Source organism: Ipomoea triloba, chromosome 12 (genome assembly GCF_003576645.1).
Source record: "Ipomoea triloba cultivar NCNSP0323 chromosome 12, ASM357664v1".
NCBI classification, from domain to species: Eukaryota; Viridiplantae; Streptophyta; class Magnoliopsida; order Solanales; family Convolvulaceae; genus Ipomoea; species Ipomoea triloba.
The window spans coordinates 268,477-289,948 of record NC_044927.1 but is presented as its reverse complement, the minus strand read 5'-3'; the positions used below and the strand labels follow the sequence as shown (position 1 = coordinate 289,948).

Below are 21,472 nucleotides of genomic sequence, written 5' to 3'. Positions count from 1 at the left end.
TTTGGTTGGTGCGTTACCACATGCAACAATATATAAACATTATATTTAGGTTATCTTATTTATGTATGTATGAAAATGGTCATATTATTTGTGTATTGATCTGCATGTATGTACAGAGATATTATTTGTTCAAAGCATAATCATTATTATATATGTACGTCTAAAATGAAATTATTTGATTGGGAATATAAGATAAACCATCAATCTCCCCTAGCCCCTATAAAAATCCATTCAACCTCGTCGCTTTAGAACCCCAAAGAACGCCAGTTTCCTATAGAGAAATTGTCTAATGGAGTTTTGGACGAGGTTGGCGTCTATTATGGGGGTGTGGGCTTTCTGCCAGAGCTTTCTGCAAATACTTTTCCCGCCGGAGATCCGATGCGCCTCCGTGAAATTGCTCCATCGCCTCTGCAACTGTTTCTCATCGTACTGCTACTACGACATAACTGAGATTGACGGCGTGAACACCAACGAGCTGTACAACGCTGTCCAGCTGTATCTTAGTACCTCGGCCTCGCTGTCGGGGAATCGGCTCAGCCTCACGCGCGGGATAAACTCCACGGCGATTACGTTCGGCCTGTCGAACAACGACTCCCTGTGTGACACGTTTGCGGGCGTGAAGCTGGTGTGGGAGCACATCGTCACGCCGCGCCACTCGCAGAGCTTCACGTGGCGGCCACTCCCGGAGGAGAAGCGAGGGTTTCTCCTCTGCGCCAGGAAGAGGGACAAAGCCACCGTGCTAGGGCCGTACTTGGAGCACATCATGGAAAAGGCGAACGAGATTCGGAGGCTTAGCCGTGACCGTCTCCTCTTTACTAACTCCCGTGGCGGCTCTCTCGACTCGCGCGGCCACCCCTGGGAGTCCGTCCCGTTTAAGCACCCTAGTACTTTTGATACGCTGGCCATGGACCCTGTTAAGAAGGAGGAGATCAAAGCGGACCTTAAAGATTTCGCAAACGGGGAAGCTTTTTACCAGCGGACCGGGAGAGCTTGGAAGAGGGGCTATCTTCTGTACGGCCCTCCCGGGACTGGGAAGTCCAGCATGATCGCCGCCATGGCTAATTTCTTGGGGTACGATATCTACGATATGGAGTTGACTGAAGTGCACACCAATTCTGAGCTCAGGAAGCTCCTCATGAAAACTAGCTCCAAATCTATCATCGTCATCGAGGACATTGATTGCTCCGTCAACCTCACTAACAGGTGGGCGCGATCGATGAGCTTAATTATTTTTTTCTGAGTACTATTAACCTGTTACAATACAGTATATGTTCATAACTATTTTCTCAATATTGTCCTCGGCTAAGCAGGGAGAAGATGAACGGCGGAGGGTGCAGTACGAGGGAGTACAGTTCGGCGGGCGCCCAGGGAGGCGAGGACGGCGGGAACAGGATAACGTTGTCCGGTTTACTCAATTTCACGGACGGATTATGGTCGTGCTGCGGGAGCGAGAGGATCTTCGTGTTCACGACCAACCACGTGGAGAAACTGGACCCCGCATTGCTAAGGAGCGGGAGAATGGACATGCACATCCACATGAGCTACTGCAACTTCCCAGCTCTCAAAATACTCCTCAAGAATTACCTAGGGTTCGAGGCAGCAGAGCAGGAAAAGGACGAGGAAGAGGCGCTCCGCCAGCTGGCGAAGGTGATAGACGCGGCGGAGATGACGCCGGCGGATGTAAGCGAGGTGTTGATCAGAAACCGGAGGAACAAGGGGAGGGCACTTTGGGAACTGGTGGAGGTTTCAAGGATGAGGGCGGAGAGGAATACGGGAAAGAAAGGCGGGGAAAGGAACTCCGGTGCCGGAGATAATGTGTTTGAAGAAGAAGACGAAGAGCAGGAGAAGAGGGCATTGGAGAGCCCAAAACGAAACGGTAAATTTCCAGAAGAAGAAGAAGAAAACGTTGATGAAAAGTTGCATTCAAATTAGTCCTTATTTTCAAATAACATTTAAACCTACTCTGCTACTTAATTTCAACTCCGATCCAATATCAAATGTCTGTTAATGGCTATTACTGTTGAGGAAGGGGTAGCTAATAGCTAGTGGTAGTGGGAGGGGAACATGAATTGAAGAAGCTAAGGAAATTAAAGACAAGCAAAGCAGAATGTTAATGTTAATGATCATGTTTGAAATTTTGTATGGAGAAAACATATGACTATTATTAATCAATCAGAATTATGAAATTAATTAACTGTGGATAGGACTGAAAAGTGTGGCTAGCTAGGCGCATTAACGGCATTATTTAATTTTGGGAATGAAAAAAAAAAAAAAAAACAATTAGCGTCAGATCGATCAGACAAATTCTGATGGCGATCTAATTAATAATTTAATATCACATATTGTATGTTTAAATATTTATAATTAGGATTAGTAATATATAATTTGAGTAAGAAAACTAATATATCACCCAAACATTAATTCCTCCTACCTCTCCCCAAGTCATGTTGCATGGTATTAAGAATTTTGACTAATTGAGTTTGTTCTGATCAAGATATTCATAGAGAACTTAATCAATGTACAAATTGGATAATGTACGTCCTACTTTGGCGAGAATCGTTTGGGACTTCACCCTTCTAAGATAGATGCTGCTTGAGGGGTTAACGCACTTACTATGTGTGGATGTAATAAGTCATGTAGTCTTGTCACATTTCATATAAGTTGTTTTTCCAATGATGTGTATATATTTAAAAAAAAAAAAAAAAGGTTGTGCTCGGTCAAAAATTACCAACTACCATTTGTGAACCTACTCAAGAATATAATTAATGTGTATGCAATAAATCAATGATGTCAGAATATGAGATGACGTGAGTATCTTCCATCTTAACTAGAGGTCTCATATTTGCGCCCTAATAATGCAGTCATAGACTAATAAAAATCTTAATATTATTGTGTAACTTGTGTTAACAACATTGTTAATTACAATAATATAGTATTATCATTAATTAGAGATAAAAATGTTTTCTCAACCCCACTATTTTCTTTTATCTTCAAACCTACTGTTTCATCCATATATTTGGGAATTGAATGGTACAATTATTCTTCAATATAATGTAATTATTTGCAAGCATGCATGTGCTGTGTTGGACGATGTGTTAGTTCAAGCTAGCTTGTCCTCCTCCATTGGCCTCTTACACTCGATTGCATATATTATGAACCAACCTAAATTACAAATATATATATATATATATATATATATGTATATATATATATATATATAAACATTGTGCTTATTAGTGTTCCATTTTTTTTTTGGGTCTAATATGTTTGTAATTTAATTTGGTCAACATTCATAGCATCATTAGACTTGAGAAATGTTAAACTAAAACATAGTATGATAATACTTATGATGCATGAAAACTCTGAAAACATATGTAGTGTTACTTATTTTCAGAAACATATCTATGTCGTTTTTGAATTAATCAAAAGTTTGTTTTAAAAATGTTTACATTGTGAAATTAATCTAAAATTCATAACTATATTTCCAGCTCAATTTTAAAATTAAAAAAAAAAAACAATGAAAACCAAATGGAGCAAAATTTTAATATTATTAAAAAATCAAATTAAAATCTAAACACTAGTTCTTCACTTCTTCGCATAATAATAATAATAATAATAATAATAATAATAATAATAATAATAATAATGTATATATCTGCTCCACATGGTATTGTAATCCAATTATTATAAGATGCTATTGTGGGTGTCATGCACATGGAGTACTTCAATCCATGAATATAATTCAAGTTGGTAGTGAATTATATTGAATGTCTTCACTCTTCAGTCACATGCCCATACTTTAAGTTCGGAACTTAGGAGATCATAAGTTGCCTACACTATTTTTTTAACAATTATTTTGAAAACGACATTCTTCTTTCCACTACTTTTAGCTTTCAATTTGCGGTCCGATTTGGATTGTATTTCTGGAAAATCGATAAAGTAAGAAATTCTATTGGATGACCACTCTAATTAAAAGTACACAACATTTATATATATCAGAAAATTTAATAATTCATAATGTTGTCTTAGTAACCACTAGATTACAAATTCAACTTCTAACGAGAACGGTTTATTGGTCTTCTTGGTCTGAGCTAGTCTTCTATGCGCAACCTATAATAGTTTACTTTCTTGTGTCAATTATGATCACAATGTGAGATTTATTCAGTGGCAACTAGTTAGTGCACATTATCCAATAATGGTTGCGGATTTTCTTCATTACTCAAAAATAATAAAAAGTCAAACACATAAAAACAATTTTGTTACAAAATTTATCACACAAAATTTGAATCTTAAAATCCTAATTATATAAATTACTCAAATTTCTGACCACACAAATTAAAAGTTGGACAACTAGACTTTTTGGTCGAAAATAAGCTTTTCGACCACTTTTGAGAGCTGCAGAAATTCTTTTGATAATTTTTTTAGAGTATAATGCTTACCATAACACCAAAAGTTATAGTTAGTAGTAAATGTGTAATTTTTTTTTATACTTCTGTAATAATATAATTAACGATATTTTTGATAGTATCTGAACTTGGCCAGCTAAGCTTCAGCCCAACATATTTTGATTTTGACCATTTTCTAATAACTTTTTTGGTAGTCATAAGGTTTGGTGGCACAGAAGTGGCATGAACTCTAATGTTTCGACCACCAACACGATGATTGAAAAAGTATTTTAAAACTCTAATTTTTTAAATTTTTTTTTGTATGATTAAAAAGTGATGTTTTTCCAACGAGACGTAGAATCTTCTAATATCATGCATAATTATTTGAAATTTTGAATGGTATATATAATTCTAAAAAAAAAGAAAGAAAAGAAAGAAAAATAGATTATAGAAAGATTTTGATGGAAAAGTAAGGTAGGGGGTCCAAGTGGAATGAACCCCAACTTATTTTTTTCCAAAATTTCAAATGCAATATGATTTTTGAGCAAGGGAAAGAGCTAATACCTGTCATCAACCTCACCACATGCATACTGCTACTGTACCACTGTCCCATAACACTTCTTGTCCCATTACTTCTTTGCCTCAGGTTTTAGGGAAATCATTTTTTAATAAATCATACACCTAAAATATAATAATTCCATATTACTTTTATGCTATATATCTCTTTTAAACGATATAAAAATTTGACTTTTGAAGAGTATAAATTAATCATTTTTAATTGAATCATTTTCTTACTTTTCAAACACATTCTTAATTAACTTGTGATCCTAGTTGAAGTAGGTGTTCATGTTTTCATAAGAGTCGAATTTAAATTCCTATGATTATCAAGTTAATCAGTCGATCAACATAGCTAAATGTGCCCTACTTTATCATTTTCATTTAGATCCATAGTTGGTGTCTCTTATCGTATCTGCACGGCTTGGATGTAATTGATGTGACTGAGAATATGATGGATGGGACACGATTCATTCTTGCTACGTATCATATTTAGTGAGACTACAACCGGAGAAGTCATTTCTTTCATTGTGTGCATTGGATCATCCCTCAAAAATTAACATAGCCCAACATGTTCCATGCAACTCTACTACTCTAGTACATGTACAAAACTAGTCTATGTCAGTCCACGTCCTCTTTCCCCCTCCTTAGTCGCCTCATGTCTCTCATATATTGTCTCGATCTGCGTCTACAATAATTTTTTAAAAGAATTATATGTAATGAAATATATGTCACCAAACTAGCCCAACTGATCAATAAATAAGAAGAGAAAAATAAGAGTTTAAGAAACTCATGCCGAATAATTAAATGTAACTCTCTAAGCATCGCGAGAGAACTGTATCTCTGTGCAAATATAAAAAATAATAGTATGCATTTAGTTGAGAGTAACTACTAGACAATAATGCTTCAATTTAACACCTGCAATTAGTCATTTCTTGCTTTATTCCCTCTTGCACATACACTTTGCTAACTCGTCTCGACCATCCACCTAATATGTGCTATTAAGTCTATATTCGGAGGTTGATTCCTCAACATCATAGATAATTATATTAATCGCGTCAATATGAATTCAGTTAATTTGTACTCTAGTATGCACATATATATATATAGGTGTTTATATGGAAGAACTTTTCATTTCATTATGTAGCCAAAAGAAAAAGACTAACGTTGTGAGTGATGAGCATGTATTATTATGTTATTAATTAAAGTAATTAATAGTCTACTAGAAATTATAAGGTCAGATGGCTATGAAATTTGAAACTAGTCATGACAATATAATTATAATTTGATTTGAAGGGTTAAGAGACAAATAATATAATTCATTAGAATTGTACAATTTTTCTATAATTAATTTAAATGGGTGGCCAAGTAAATAAATCCTGATTCTTATACCAAAAGAAAATGGTTTTTTTTTTTTAAGGTGAAAGACAATGAGTTTGATTATATTATTTCTAACATTTTTTCAGTCAAACGTGTTATATTTAGTCTTTTTAGATGTAAGTGTGAGTTTTTTCACGGATAAACAAAAATTGAAAGAAAGCTTCTCATATGAGCACCATACATTTCAAAAGTTAATATATAACCCATGGCAGCTATTAGTATATGTATTTAATTCCAATTCCAATGGTGTAAAAACAAAGAATATTTTAATTTCCTTGTCTGATTTGAATTGAATGAACTTCAATTTCTAGGTTTGAATGTTATCAAGAATATATATAATAGATAATATTCCTAAAAAAAGGTTTAAAATATTAGTCACTTGTGGTTATTTTTACATCAGAATTTTCAAACTTTATTATATATTTTTCTTAATTAGTTTTGCATGGAACTCCAATTGCAAGCCGGCCTGTTCATGAATAACCACATGGGTCAAAATTAAGAATCCTTTACTTTTGAACCACGACGGAATAAATCTTTTAAAATTGTAAATTAATATTTGGAAGAATATTTTTGAATGGTGATAATTAATATAGGAATTTTAATTTAATTAATGACCACAAAGATGGATCAAGGATTTTGAAAGATATATCCATATATGTTTGAAATAATATATATATATATATATATATATATATATTACATAATTATTTAACTGTTACGAGATTATTACAACAATTAGTCTCTATAATTAAGGATATATAAAAATTATTCCCGTCTTCGACAAGAATCCCCGCCCCAATGCATGCGGACGGCGACAAGATTGGGGAAACGAGGACGGGCATATATTTTTCGTCTCGTTATCATCCCTATTTATAATGATATTTACGAAAAATCATAGCTACCCTCAATATAGAAATAGACAGAGCATCAAACATGCGAATCGTATTTGGATTTCGTTGTCAAACACGAAAAAATCTGGTTTGACGCTAAAAAGGATGAGAATTGAGAACGATGTATAGCCAGCCTGACACTTCGAATCATATTAGAATCTCCCAATGGCTAAGATATGTATTTGTGATTTGCATGCAATTAAAAGTGGCCACTCAATAAGTGGATCTTGACCCATCTAATCCCATCACATATACATTTCATGCTGTCACAATCTTCAATTCAATAATTCCTTTTTCGCACGTACTAGTCATCTTTTTTCAATTGTCAAATTCACCAACACAAGCTCCAAAATGTCATTGGGCGAAACAACACAATCAAGTTTATCGGTTGTTTGCTTGATAACTATAAGATTTTAAGTTTGACTTCTAATTGAAATAATTTATTGACCTTCTTCTTTTGAACATGTCAATCAACTATGGACAATCTATGCAGGGTTAGCCTGGTGCACGTTCTCGAGTAGTTACTGTGATTTTCCTTCTCACCCAAAAGAATTCAGTATTCTATCATTTGGTGTGAATTCAAAACATGATTACTACAAAGTATAAAGAAATAAAGTTATGTATTTACTAGTAATTAATCCGACTAATAGTCCTGTCAAAAAAAAAATCCGACTAATAGTATTAGAACAAACTAAGTTATGAAAACATGTGTAATTCATAAATAATAATAAATTGTTTATATCAATATCATATTTAAAGTCATACTCTTTAATTATACAATGAAATCTTATTCTTCTTCTGCGAGTTGTATTAGTTAGCTACAAAACTAATGATTTAGAATTGATTATAGTGAGACATAATATTTAGTTTGGTGCATGCTTACAAGGATGGGAAGTTTGAAAACTTGTTTCAATCATAGCCTTTTTCTTTTTTTTTTTAGGTTACATGCATTATATTCATCTCTAGTATTTTTTATTTTTTTTTAATATTTTGTGATTAGAAAAATCTACAGTTATTACTCGAGAGAGTGTGTGTCAGATAAATACTTTGTAAATTACATTAGAGATGTAAATACTAAAAAAACTTATGCAAAAGACTCAATAAACTAAAATGATATTGAAAATCATATTTCACACACTCTATTATTTATTTCGAGGCACATGCAACTATCCTCCCTACAAGATTTGATTAACATTTAGCAGTACACGTGTCCGGTCTATAATGGTGATGTGATCAACTTTCTTGTCAAACACTTTCCCTATGAATATACCATAAATGAATGATAGCCCTTTAATCTAAATAAAGTTTTCCTACTTTATTTTATTACCAAATTTCAAGAATATTGGATTATGGTATCTTATATATTACTTAATACTGCATGTGTTAATTTATTTTCTAGTATCACAAACATTATTTATGTCCAATACATAAAACCCAAAACAAATATAAATTGCAATAGAGACTACACATCTGTCTTGAGGTTAAGAATATCTCAATTCTTACTGGACTCCGTTACAATGTAGTACTGAGAGAGCCAAATGAAGCACAAAGAGCCAATATTGTCTCCACTGAAGCTCAAACCCACACCCTTCTATGTGGGGGTGCAATCGGGTGCCGCTATACCACAAGGCCTTTGACATTTTAATGTGATTTGACTCTTGTATAATATGTAATAGTTTAATTTAGACATATAACATGCACTTATAATAGTCTTTTGTCAATAATACAAAATTCAAAATTATTGTGTGGCTCTTAAATAATTATATCAAACAAAAACATTTAGGTTGATTTTACATAACTATAACCCATTTCTTTCGGCATATATACTGTCCTTCATTGATATATCACCCAAAAGTATAATAAAAAACAAACTTGATTGAAATGATTAATCACTTCAAGTCTTAAATGTTGTTTCAATTATCCTCTTTATACCCTATCAAACAAAAAAATTATTTGTCTCTTTCAACACATATACTTTCCTTCGTCTATATATCATCCCAAAAGTATAGTAAAAAAGCAAACTTGATTGAAATGATTAATCACTTCAAGCCTTAAATTTTGTTTCAATTATCATTTCTAAAATTTGTTCTTTCTTTGGATAATGACATAGGAAATTCGCAACCACTAATCAATAGTATGTACATTCTAGGGAAATTTTGTGCAACGAGTTCAACCAAAATAGTATTGATAAAAATCTAACGTGTATCTTTGTTATTCAAAAGTCATGCTTTACCTACTTGATCATCCATTTTGAACTAATTATCTTATATTTTCACTATACGTTAAAAAGAAAAGAAGAAGAAGAAGAGAGAGAGAGAAAAAAAAAAAAAAAAGTCAGACAAAAACCATGTCGGATGTTTTTATTTATTTATTTTGTTTTCTCACTGTACCTTTTAGGCCCGAATTGGTTCATGGGCTTTCAACTGGACCTTAGGCTGCTTATAAAGTTGAATAATTTTTATTTTTATTTTGGAGAAAGAATAGTTATTTTTTATGAATTATATTTTTTAACATTATAAAATTTAATTAGTTATATATTGGATTTTATTAACAACCATTTCATTCTCTCTACCAATCGAAAAATTTGTGTCATTATAAATCTATTAAATAGCTTTTAGTCACGTTATAAGAATATATTTAGAAATATAATTGTGTTTTATATTATTTTTTGTCCTATCTTTTTGTTAATAGAAAAAGTGATCATTATTATCAAAATTTTCAACAATATATTATCAATTATTTAAAAAAAAATCAATGAGTATACAAATATGAAATTAAACTCAACTGCGCTGCTAATGTAACGACCTAACTGATGCATAACTTACACCAAAATCATATCAAAATTTGAAATTGATTCTAAAAAAAACATAAAATAAAATAAAACATTACGTGACACAACAACATGCACATCGATCTAGCTAGATATCACTGATTACTACAATGTTATTGTTCGAATAAAAAGACAGGACTGCCCCCGTCCGCCGTGGGGTCAAAGCAGCGAGCCCTTCGCCTACTGCACCGCGGTCGTCTCCATTGCCTATGCAGCTCCAATTAACAAGACTTTTTTCTATTCATAATTAGGTTTTTTTTTTTTTTTTTTTTTTTGTGAGGAGAAGATACTCGAGAGTGTGAAATGAATAAAATGTGCTCTTATATAATAGTCCGCAAATCACATAAAAGAAATAAATCACACTATGGAAATCATATGAGACGAATTTGACTAAGAAAATTTTACCAACAATCGAACTCATGTCTTTTTAATACGAAAACCATATTACGTCCATTTGATTACTCTTTTAGAGACTATTTTTGTTCATTGATTAATAATTGTTTTGCCAGTTTGATGCTTCGCTATAACAGAAGGTGGAAGGGAGGTATGGTAGTGTTTGTTTAACTAACTTGAGCTTGTTTGATTGGTCAAATAATTAATATGAATGTTTAGTAGACAGATTTTGGGTTTAACTTATTAATGTCAATAAGTTAAAAATGAAAAAGTTACTCTAAATAGTTTATTGATATCAACTTATTGCATTTTGGTTTTAAACGTATAATTTACCCTTATTTGTTAATACTAACACAATGAGTAAATACCACTGGAGGTCCTCCGACTTTGATGGCACCGCCACTTTTAGTTCTCAATTTTTAAATTAACCACTTTTAGTCCTCTGACTTTGACGGCACCGCCACTTTTAGTCCTCAACTTTTAAATCAACCACTTTTAGTCCTCTTACTTTTTATTTCTAGTCACCTATGGTCCTTCATTTACAATTGGACATCTAATGTCATTTTCTCAAGGGCAATTCAGCCATTTAGTCCAAAATTTAGTGTTAACAAAGGAGAGTGGAGAATATGATTTCTTCAATTATTCTGATGAGGAAACATAATACTTAATACATTAATTATGAAATGACTGAATTGCCCTTGAGAAAATGACATTAAATGTCCAATTATAAATGAAGGATCATGGTGGCTAGAAACAAAGAGTAAGAGTACTAAAAGTGGTTGATTTAAAAGTTGAGGACTAAAAGTGGCAGTGCCATCAAACTCAGAGGACTAAAAGTGGTTGATTTAAAAATTGAGGACTAAAAGTGGCGGTGCCATCAAAGTCGGAGGACCTCCACTGATATTTACTCCTAACACAATCAACTATTAGTTAATTACCAATCACCTTATAAATTTCACCTATACATTTGGATGATTGTCGGGGCAAAATGAATTTTTATATTGGTGAATTAATTAATAAAATTTGACAGCATTGAGTTTCCTTTACCTGCACGCATATTGTCACCATCCCCATAAATAAATATATAATATGGTGATATTAAAAACCTATGAATGGCTCTAAGTACATGAAATTATGTATGTCATTAAATGAAGACAAAAATTAAAGAGACAACCAACTTTTGCAGGCAGAAGCAAACATCCCCCAACTTCCTTTAATTTCACATTACTACACTCTACTCTACTCTCTTTAGTCTTTATGCAAGTACAAGCTATTAGTTGTTACTTATTGTGCATTTAATTTTTTTTTTATATACTTAGTCATCTAATATTTTTACTACTACGAGACTAGTCATATTTAATTCAAAATTCTAAGAGAAAATTATTTTTTTTTAAACTCTACATACTCTTTATTACAACATCAAGCTAAACTTTCAATGTAATAATCTATTTATAATGTAATTACCCATTTTTAATTTCTTTTAATTTATTAATGTCTTGTTAGGTTTTGACGTTTTGTGACTGCATCACATTAAAATGCCTACGTGGGACATTAAAATAAAATTAAAAAAAATCATGAATATCAAACTTTCATCAAGCTAGTGTGATTTGCATCTCATGTATGGTTGTGGTTTCTCCCGTCATATAAAAAAAAAATAAAGAAGGAAGAAGGACAAATATAGAATCTCACCTAATCAATGTTAAAATACAAAACATTGTGTTTTTTCTTCTACATAATAATTATAGAAGAAATTTGTATCATTTATCTAGTCAAGATGACATGGATTTCCTATACTTATAACTCACTTTTCTAACTAGAGAATGATGAAACTTATTAGAAGATGGGCTATAAATGAAGAAAAAAAAGTTGTAAACGTTTTTCATGATCTTTGCAATAATATAATTTGAGATGAAATGTATTATATATTCAACTTTATAGTGATATATAATATGAATTGAAGTTACGCATGAGCAACTCAGTTAATAATATGGTTGAAGTTTTCGAACAATGTTCCGGGATTCAACTTTTTAGGAATAAGAATTGAAGTTTGAATATAAGGCATAATATTATATATATGTAAATATTTGTGTAATGACGGACAGATCCATAACATATTTTAAGTCTTTCAGGTACACTTGACAGCCCATTAATTAATGGCAGCTTCGAAATCTGAAAAGGATTGCTTCAGTTTAGGATTCCTGTCTCTTCATCCTCTATTATATATCCACACTATTCTTCTACGAAAGAAAACGTAACATCTTCTACTTTTTTTCTTCTTCTATAATTTGCGAATTACATACCCCCTGAAATGGAGTTTTGGAGGAGGAAAATCGCAACCTCGGCTCTGGAGAAATGTTACGACAACCGTACAGCTGGCAGATCGGCGAGTGGTGGTGCATTATTCGTGAATAACAACAAGTCCAAGGATTTCCTAAACGAGGATCTTGTCTCAAGTGTGGTGCCGCCGGTGACGGTGGTGCTGGAAGGCCGGTCCATCTGCCACAGAATTAGCCTCCACAAGCATGCGAGCTACGGAAGTCTGGCGAAGGCTCTCCGGCAGATGTTCGTCGACGGCGGCAACGCGGATGACGCTGGACTTGACCTCTCCAATGCCATCCCCGGCCACCTCATTGCCTATGAAGACATGGAAAATGATCTCCTTCTTGTCGGTGACCTCAGCTGGAAGTAAGTACATACTATACATACGTTAAACTAAACATTAATTCTTATGTTGTCTGACAATATAATCTATTGAATGCAGAGATTTCGTAAGAGTAGCAAGAAGAATTCGCATTTTGCCAAAGAAGTCCAATTCCAGGAAGGGATCCATCTGCTAAATGCTAATCACCATTTCATGTGCTGTGTGCACACACATCATAGTATTAATTTAATTAGTGCATGTCTCTTTGCTTTCCTTAATTTGGAATCAATGTTCAAGCAATTCCATTATATTCATTATAATGTGTCTTTTCTTCTCCCTATGAAAGTCTACGACCTTAAGTATCATTTCGATATAACTATAATTTCATTGCACAATATATACTCAAATATGTGAAACTGTTATTCAGTTTCATTTTATATATAATGCAGTTTCATTTTAACACAACTACAATATCATTTTGATATAACTATAATTTAATTGGACAATATACACTCAAATATGTGAAATTGTTATTCAATATTATTTTATATACATTGCAATTTCATTTCAACACAACTACATTTTTATTTCAATTCAACTACAGTTTCATTTGATAATCTTAAAATAATATAAAGAGTCACTTATAATTGCCCAGCACTTTTTCCGGCGGAATTTCTTGTACCTTGTGCTTTTGCGGATGTGCTTTGCAAACAGAATGCCATATTTGCCCTTGCAGATGATCGGCCGTCCAAATTCAGACCGCTTAAATACAACTCTAACACTATTTGCATGGGCCTTCTTTGAATATTATATCAAAATGCTATGTATACATAATTTAGGATTCAATATTATATTATTAACTTGCATACCCACTCCTCCACTAAGCAAACCAACTCCACTATTTTTGGTATGTGTATTTGTTGTCATGGGGAATAAAACAAAGAAATGTGTTAGCTCAATATTAAATAGCAAACAACAAGAAAAATAAGACAAAAAATTTAAAAAAAAAATTGGAGTGGTTGAATTCTTTTTGGTTGTGGTGCTTATACTTGTTCGTTGGCAAAGGCAAAAACAAAAACAATTGGAGTAGTTGGTTTTCTTTCCCCGGAGTGACTTTGTTGAAGATCAGACAAAAACAACAAAATAAGAGTGGTTGGGTTTCATTATTTGGAAGAGTGGTTGGCTTATTCTTCATTCTGCCTAAATCAAAAGAACACAAACCATTTTGCAGCAGCTTGTAAGAACAAACATATATAAATTTATATTTATATTATATATTTATTTTAAGATAACATTGAAAGAAATGCCAAAAACAGTTTTAAAAACATTCAATACAAATGGCCATTGTAACAACGCCATTTCCATTCCAAAATTTTTTACGACCTTTGCTAAAACAAATTCTTACAAAACCATTGTGGAATCACGTCTACGCAAAAAAAATAAATTCTACAACGACGTTCAGGTATTTCTTTTTTTACTGATGATGAAAAGCTAAGTTCCGAATTTACAATTTCCATACTACAATAAGTGAAAACAATAATTTTGAAGGACATGAGATCTTACCAAATGATATCCATGTAATTTCCTAAACTGCTGAACTTTCATTGTTAGGCTGATATATATATATATTTTGCTATGATATGTATATTTCATCTTCGATTTACTTAACTCATAGCTTATATATATGTATGTCGCGTGATTGTTCTTCGTCGTATCATTACTTAAGCCACAAACATATATAATTATATACATCATTACTTAAGACACAAACATATATACACAATTTACAACAGATCCTGATGAATTGTTCAACTTCATGCTTTTTTAATCTCTCTTTACTTGAGCTGAAAGTTAATACATACAAGAAAAAAATAGTATTCATCTTCCTACTTGATAATTTTTTTTTTCAAAATAGGTTATTGATCATGTGATCTGTTGCTCATTTGTTTGAGTCAATTTCGATAGCCGCACTTCTCAAACTGTGAGTTAAAAATTTCACCTTTGCACACCTCTTTTAATTGTAAAAACTTATTTCTATTCTTACAAAATTATTCATATTTATATTCATTTATGCTTATTTATTTTTAATGTCGCATTTAGCCATTTAGGTGGAATTTAGTTTGCTTCTCAGCAAATATTGAGCAAGTTATCTACTACTCATTTGTTTAATAATTTAAACCCCTACAACAAACAACAATAAAGACAATTAATTGTGGAAGTTCATATATGAATTTCAATAATGCTATGATACTTGATACAAATTTAATGCACAAGTCCAAAGTTTACATATAACGTATGGAAGTTAATTCATCATTATTGATATAACAATTAGGGCTGAGCAAACGGTCGGTCGGTTACATAACCGACCGAAAAACCGAATAACCGACCGCTATTTTTGGCTCTTATAACCGACCGAAACCGACCGAGGATGGATCTAAAACCGACCGATAACCGAACGTCGGTTTTCGGTCGGTTTCGGTCGGTTACCAAAAAACCGACTTCAAACCATGTGAGTAATACTTAACACTGCCAAAGTGCTCTAAGCAAAACCAAAATATGAAATCCAAAAGCAAATGATACAGAAACTGCTATACACACTTCCAACGTGCCAAGTCTAAACAAAACCAAAATATGAAATCCAAAAGCAAATGATGCACACACTTCCAAGTGCCCAAGTCTAAACAATTAAACAAATCTAAACAAATCAAAGTAATAAAATGAAATTTAAGAATATTATGAATTACTGCCAAATTAAAAACAATAATTAAATATATTACCTGACTGCCGACTGGTTGAGTGGGTTGACTCGGCCGTCTGGGCAACCGGCGCCCGCTGAGGACGTGAGGCTGAGGAGCGAAGGCTGGAAGGCGTTAGCGTCGGAGCCTCGGAGGACAGACGATGGAGCCTGGAGGGCGTGAGAGAGTGAGCCCGCGAGGGAGTGACCGCTTACAACCTGACCGGAGTTCTCCAGGCCACGCCGACCTCGCCTTCGGAGTTGCCTTCCTGCTCGCAACCCTTCATCTCCATCGCCCTGACTGAGAAACCAGCGCTGGTTTCCAGCAGAAAACAAGCAGATCTGTTCTGGTTTCGAAACCATAGCAGTCCAGGATGTCGCCTCTCGTCCACGTGAAGAAAAGAACATAGGAGATGGTCGCCGCCGCACCTCATTTCGCCGGATCTGGAGAAGGAGTCGCTGGTCACCATCATCGTGAAAAGAACAGAGGATATGGTCGCCGCCGCACCTCATCGCTGCTTCGCCGGATCTGGAGGAGTCGCCGGTCACCGACCGGAGTTCTCCAGGCCACGCCGACCTCGCCTTCGGAGTTGCCTTCCTGCTCGCAACCCTTCATCTCCATCGCCCTGACTGAGACACCAGCGCTGGTTTCCAGCCGAAAACAAGCAGATCTGTTCTGGTTTCGAAACCATAGCAGTCCAGGATGTCGCATCTCGTCCACGTGAAGAAAAGAACAGAGGAGATGGTCGCCGCCGCACCTCATTTCGCCGGATCTGGAGAAGGAGTCGCTGGTCACCGTCATCGTGAAAAGAACAGAGGTAGTGGTAGTAGGAAAGATACAAAAGAGAGAGAGTTCAGAAAGAGTCACTGCCTCACCATTTTCAACATTTTCGATAAGAACGAACAACTATGTTTTAAAAATTTATATTAAAAAAAAACATATGTGTCTGGTGTTGTGTTCTGACACTAGCAGACTTCAGGCTGAGCATATATTAAAGTTGAGGAAAGATTAGAGTGAGGTACGTGGGGTTAACCCAATAAAAACAGATTAGTCAATAATTAATATAGGCCGGGGCTACTCATTACCTATTCAACGTTTTATATTACTCCGTATATAATATATTATGTATAGTTCTATACGTATACAGTCATACATTGAGTATATAATTTTTACAATATGAATGCTGTCGAATTTTCAAAGATACAAATACTATTTAAAAAAAAAAACAGCTTTTATAGCTATAGTGAATGCATGCTAATTAATTAACATTAACTCAATCCATTAAAGTTTGGATATTTAATTTAGAAAATGCATATATGTGTGTATGTGTAATTTTGGTTTAGGATGCAGTTATCTACGCTGCTTGAAAAATGATCATATGATTATCAATGCCATGCATTTTCAACATTCAAATAATAATAATAATAATAATAATAATAATAATAATAAAAGCATGGTAGGTGGTGGAGTAGAAGAGGATGGTCCATAGTAGGGACATTTGGTTTTGGTACGTGGACCATATTAAACAAAATTTAATTGAAAGCATACATATAATAATTTTATTACAATCCAAGTCAACAATTTTTATGCTATTTTGAAAGGAAATTCATAAAAAGTTTAAAGTGAAATACTATATATATATCTTAAAATAATATGAAGAGTCACTTATTTTTAGCGAAGTAGAACAAGGAGTCAAGGATTGAACAAAAGGTTTGTATCTCCTCAACATTCAACTATCTTGGATTATTCAACCACAACTTGTAAATTAATCCAAATAGTAATACAAATAGAAGGGATTCACTACCTTGAATTATTCAACCATAGCTTGTGAATTAATCCAAGTAATAATAAAAAGAAAGAAATTTGAACAAGAGATTTCCACTTATTTCTCTCTTCTCTGCCGAAAATGAAGAGAAAACCATTTGTTTCTCTTCTTTCATTTCCCACGACAGCTTCTCTCTTTTTCTTCGTTAATCCCTCTATCTCTCATCTCTTTTCCTTATTTCTTCTTCTAACATAACCCATATAGATAAATATGATTGATTCTAACTAGCAAGAAAGACAATATAATAAGACAAAAAAAATTGAATGGAGTTAAGCTTTGGATATGGTGATCCGGCGTGGGAAGAACTCAAGGAAAGAGGGAGACAAAACATTCCCCATTCCAACAATTCCATCTTTCCATCCAAAATATAATAATAATGATAATAATAATAATAATAATATTTAAAAAAATAATAATACTAATAATAACAATAATAATAATAATAATAATAACAATATATTTTCACATTTTTACATTTTTTTTACCTTCAATTAAAACCTAACATTTAACAACCACAATAAGACAATAAAGCTTATGCACATAATAACGACAAGATTATCATTAATCATATGTTAAAAAAAAAGATTACGATTAATCACAACAAACCAACCATCAACAATAAGCAAATCATATTCAATCACAACAATATTCAGAACCAAATCATAACTTCATTTTGAGAGATCAAATCATAAAATCATCTCCATTAACAATAATAAAAAAAAGAGAAAATATTAATTAAACAAAATTAAATGTGTCAACTAGAGCAATAATACCTTAGTCGCGTAGAGGTTTAGAGGAAGTAGAGTACTTACTGAGTAGGCTGGTCGCTTTCGTGGTCTCACAGAGTAGGACTGGTAGAGGACTCGTTTTTCGCCACGCCCGTTGGTGATATTCGCTGATCTAGGTCTGCGTCTGTGAGAATGAGAGAACTAAATCGCACTTCTGTGAAAGCGAGATATATGCCGTGAGCGTTCATTGACCGTGAGAGTGAGAGTGAGAGAGTTAGGCTTATACGTGGAAAATTTCTTGAAATATATACAAATATGCCTATTCCTTTGGAATCACCGCCAGTGACCTTCGTTTGACCATGAAGGCGACGTCGGAGCTACGCTTGCTCGACCGGCGACACGGGCCTGACAAATTGGTGATTGTTCCGATCAACTGCTTAGTTCGGGACTTTGGCATGTGTTAACGAGAGTGTACGTTGGCGGATCGGGCCTGCCTACTCACTTTAAGCGGTGTCATCGGCGTTGAAGGATCAGTCCTGGCCTGTCTCCTATTTGGCCTTGACTCTGGATGGTTGAGGTTGTTGAAATGTCGGTACTAGGGCTTGGCAATAGCGATTAGTGTTCTTGCTTCCCACTGTCGATCCGACTGACGACCTTTCTCTCCTAGCGGTCTGCATTTTTCTCTCTCTCTCTCCTAGCGATCGGGATTTGTCTCTCTTCCTTTGCAGTTATCTGCGTTGAATGTGGATATCTATAGAAAGGATATGGCTAAAGAATGAACATGATGAAGGGCAATACTTGGTCGGGTATGGGCCATTTCTACAAGCGTTATCCATATATTAAAATGGACCTATTTTCCTCCTTGGAATAAAATCATTAGGAAAAAAATTTAATCCTCACATTATTTTTTTTCAAAAATTTTCTCACATCATTAAAACAATTAGTTGTTGTCTTATTGATATGAAGTAGTCATTTATTGTGTTTTATCACGTTTTCAGTTCTGGGACCTTTCTCTACAACTTTATTCAACGACCTGTGGTTTTTTACGTTTGACTTAGTTCAACCATGCAATCCTTTTCGAAAAGCCGTGCACGCTTTACGCCTGAAGAAATTCGTGAGCGTAAAAGAAATAAAAAAAAACAATCATGGAAACAACTGTCATCACAACAACAAATTCCAAATGAAATGCAATGTTTAAACCCTCAGAACGCGTCTGAACAACCACCACGTCCTTCACCTCTGCCATGTAATACAGGTGCTGAACAACTAAATCGATATTAACAATGACTTTATAAATTTGTTTTTACACTGTACTAATTGTCGTAACTCTTTTTTTTTCCTGGTTTATTGTACGGTGAAATTATTCATCTGTGTATGTGCCATTTGGGACAATGCGCACATAAATTCACCAATTATAATCCTTTGCTTATAAATCCACATAATCTATACACAATGAATGATGAACGCCATGTCCTCTCATTGTTTATTGGTTAACGCCGTGGAACAACAGAACCGTTTGTGTTGCCTGCTATTCCTGACTGTATTTATTGTGGCGCTAAACGCATCCAGTATGAGCCACCTGCTTTTTGCTGTTGCAAGGGAGAAGTTGTACTTGTATCAAACGAAATGCCTTTGGTGTTGAAAAACCTGTACACTGGAGTTGATGATGCTTCAAAGAATTTCCGTACATGTGTTAGGACTTATAACAACACATTTGCTTTTACTTCGCTTGGCATTCATCAGTATGATAAAAATCTTTGTAAGCGTAATAAAGGCATATATACGTTCAAAGTTCAAGGGCAAATATATCATTTTATCAATGACTTATTGCCTGATGGTTGTCCGCCGCGCAATTTGCAACTCTATTTTTATGACACTGACCATGAAATTCAAAATCGAGTTGAAAGTGTTGCTAGATTGGAAGAGAACATTGTCAAAGCTTTGATAGAAGTCATGTCTTGCAATCCATACGCAACTTTCTTTAGAAGTCTTAAGGATGTTGTTCACTCTGATGACTTTAGTATTTTGTTGAACTCTTCACCTTCATTGGATCAAAGACTTTATAATTCGCCAACTGCTTCTCAAGTTGCTGCTGTATGGATTGAAGACTATGATGGAGTTGAAGATAATAGGAATATTAGGGTATATGCACATTGTGGTCGGTCACAAAATATTCAATACTATTATGGTTGTTATGATCCATTACAATACCCTTTGTTATTCCCATTTGGTGATGTTGGATGGCATGAGGGTATTCAAAAAGTCTTGCAATCGAGGAATTTACAACCTCTTGGTTATGTAAATTCTTTATCTATTAATGCAAACACTCAATTATCTGTTGATGATCTAATTCGAGCAGAGGAAGCGGTGTTTCGAGAAGGTAGGAAGCGCTCCTCAATATCGTGCAGAGAATATTATGCATACAAATTTCAAGTTCGAGCAAGTGATAATTCTCTATTATTACATACTGGAAGATTATTTCAGCAATTTATTGTTGACATATATATTAAAGTTGAAACACAAAGGCTAGATTATTTTAGGAAAAAACAACAGTTGTTTAGGTCTGAAAACTTTCAAGGCCTCGTTGATAGCGTTGGAACAGGTGCTGTGTTTGGTAATGAGGTCGGACGCAGGGTTATTTTGCCATCGTCATTCATTGGAGGTCCTAGAGATATGCGTGGTCGATATATGGATGCAATGTCCCTTGTCCAAAACTTTGGCAAACCTGATATGTTTTTAACCATGACATGTAACCCTAATTGGCCTGAAATTAAAGGGCTTTTGCAATACAATGACGACGCACAAAATAGGCCTGACTTGATTGCAAGAGTGTTCCACGCAAAAATGCAGGAACTTAAGAATGATATTACAAAGAAACAATTTTTTGGCGAAGTTGCTGCATACACTTATGTAATCGAGTTCCAAAAGAGAGGATTGCCACATGCTCATTTCCTTATTATTCTAAAAGACAAATGTCATGCAATGTCTCCTTCTTTTGTTGATAATTTTGTATCGGCAGAAATACCAGATAAACATCTTCAACCTGCGTTGTACGATCTTGTAAAAAAACATATGGTTCATGGTCCTTGTGGTTTTCTTAATCCAAATTG

At 34.1% G+C, this 21,472-nt stretch overlaps 3 protein-coding genes across 3 annotated transcripts; all 3 read left to right on the top strand.

The window, feature by feature from the left end:
* Positions 1-205: 205 nt before the first annotated feature.
* LOC115998066 (AAA-ATPase At5g57480-like) lies at positions 206-2,172 on the top strand. Its single transcript, XM_031237530.1, has 2 exons — positions 206-1,203; positions 1,311-2,172. Exons 1-2 carry the CDS (start codon positions 290-292, stop codon positions 1,930-1,932), a joined length of 1,536 nt encoding a protein of 511 aa, XP_031093390.1. The 5' UTR covers positions 206-289; the 3' UTR covers positions 1,933-2,172.
* A 10,569-nt stretch (positions 2,173-12,741) lies between these two features.
* On the top strand, positions 12,742-13,390 carry LOC115998068 (auxin-responsive protein IAA33). Its single transcript, XM_031237532.1, has 2 exons — positions 12,742-13,118; positions 13,195-13,390. Exons 1-2 carry the CDS (start codon positions 12,742-12,744, stop codon positions 13,268-13,270), a joined length of 453 nt encoding a protein of 150 aa, XP_031093392.1. The 3' UTR covers positions 13,271-13,390.
* A 6,598-nt stretch (positions 13,391-19,988) lies between these two features.
* LOC115998774 lies at positions 19,989-21,426 on the top strand. Its single transcript, XM_031238429.1, has 2 exons — positions 19,989-21,272; positions 21,382-21,426. Exons 1-2 carry the CDS (start codon positions 19,989-19,991, stop codon positions 21,424-21,426), a joined length of 1,329 nt encoding a protein of 442 aa, XP_031094289.1.
* Positions 21,427-21,472: the final 46 nt, after the last annotated feature.

Excerpts from the sequence above, each read along its gene's own strand:
- LOC115998774 (XM_031238429.1), top strand. The coding sequence starts at position 19,989 with ATGCCTTTGGTGTTGAAAAACCTGTACACTGGAGTTGATGATGCTTCA. Across the intron at positions 21,273-21,381 it reads AAGTTGCTGCATACACTTAT|AAATACCAGATAAACATCTT; the intron begins GTAATCGAGTTC and ends TTGTATCGGCAG.
- LOC115998066 (XM_031237530.1), top strand. The coding sequence starts at position 290 with ATGGAGTTTTGGACGAGGTTGGCGTCTATTATGGGGGTGTGGGCTTTC. Across the intron at positions 1,204-1,310 it reads TCCGTCAACCTCACTAACAG|GGAGAAGATGAACGGCGGAG; the intron begins GTGGGCGCGATC and ends TCGGCTAAGCAG.
- LOC115998068 (XM_031237532.1), top strand. The coding sequence starts at position 12,742 with ATGGAGTTTTGGAGGAGGAAAATCGCAACCTCGGCTCTGGAGAAATGT. Across the intron at positions 13,119-13,194 it reads GTCGGTGACCTCAGCTGGAA|AGATTTCGTAAGAGTAGCAA; the intron begins GTAAGTACATAC and ends TATTGAATGCAG.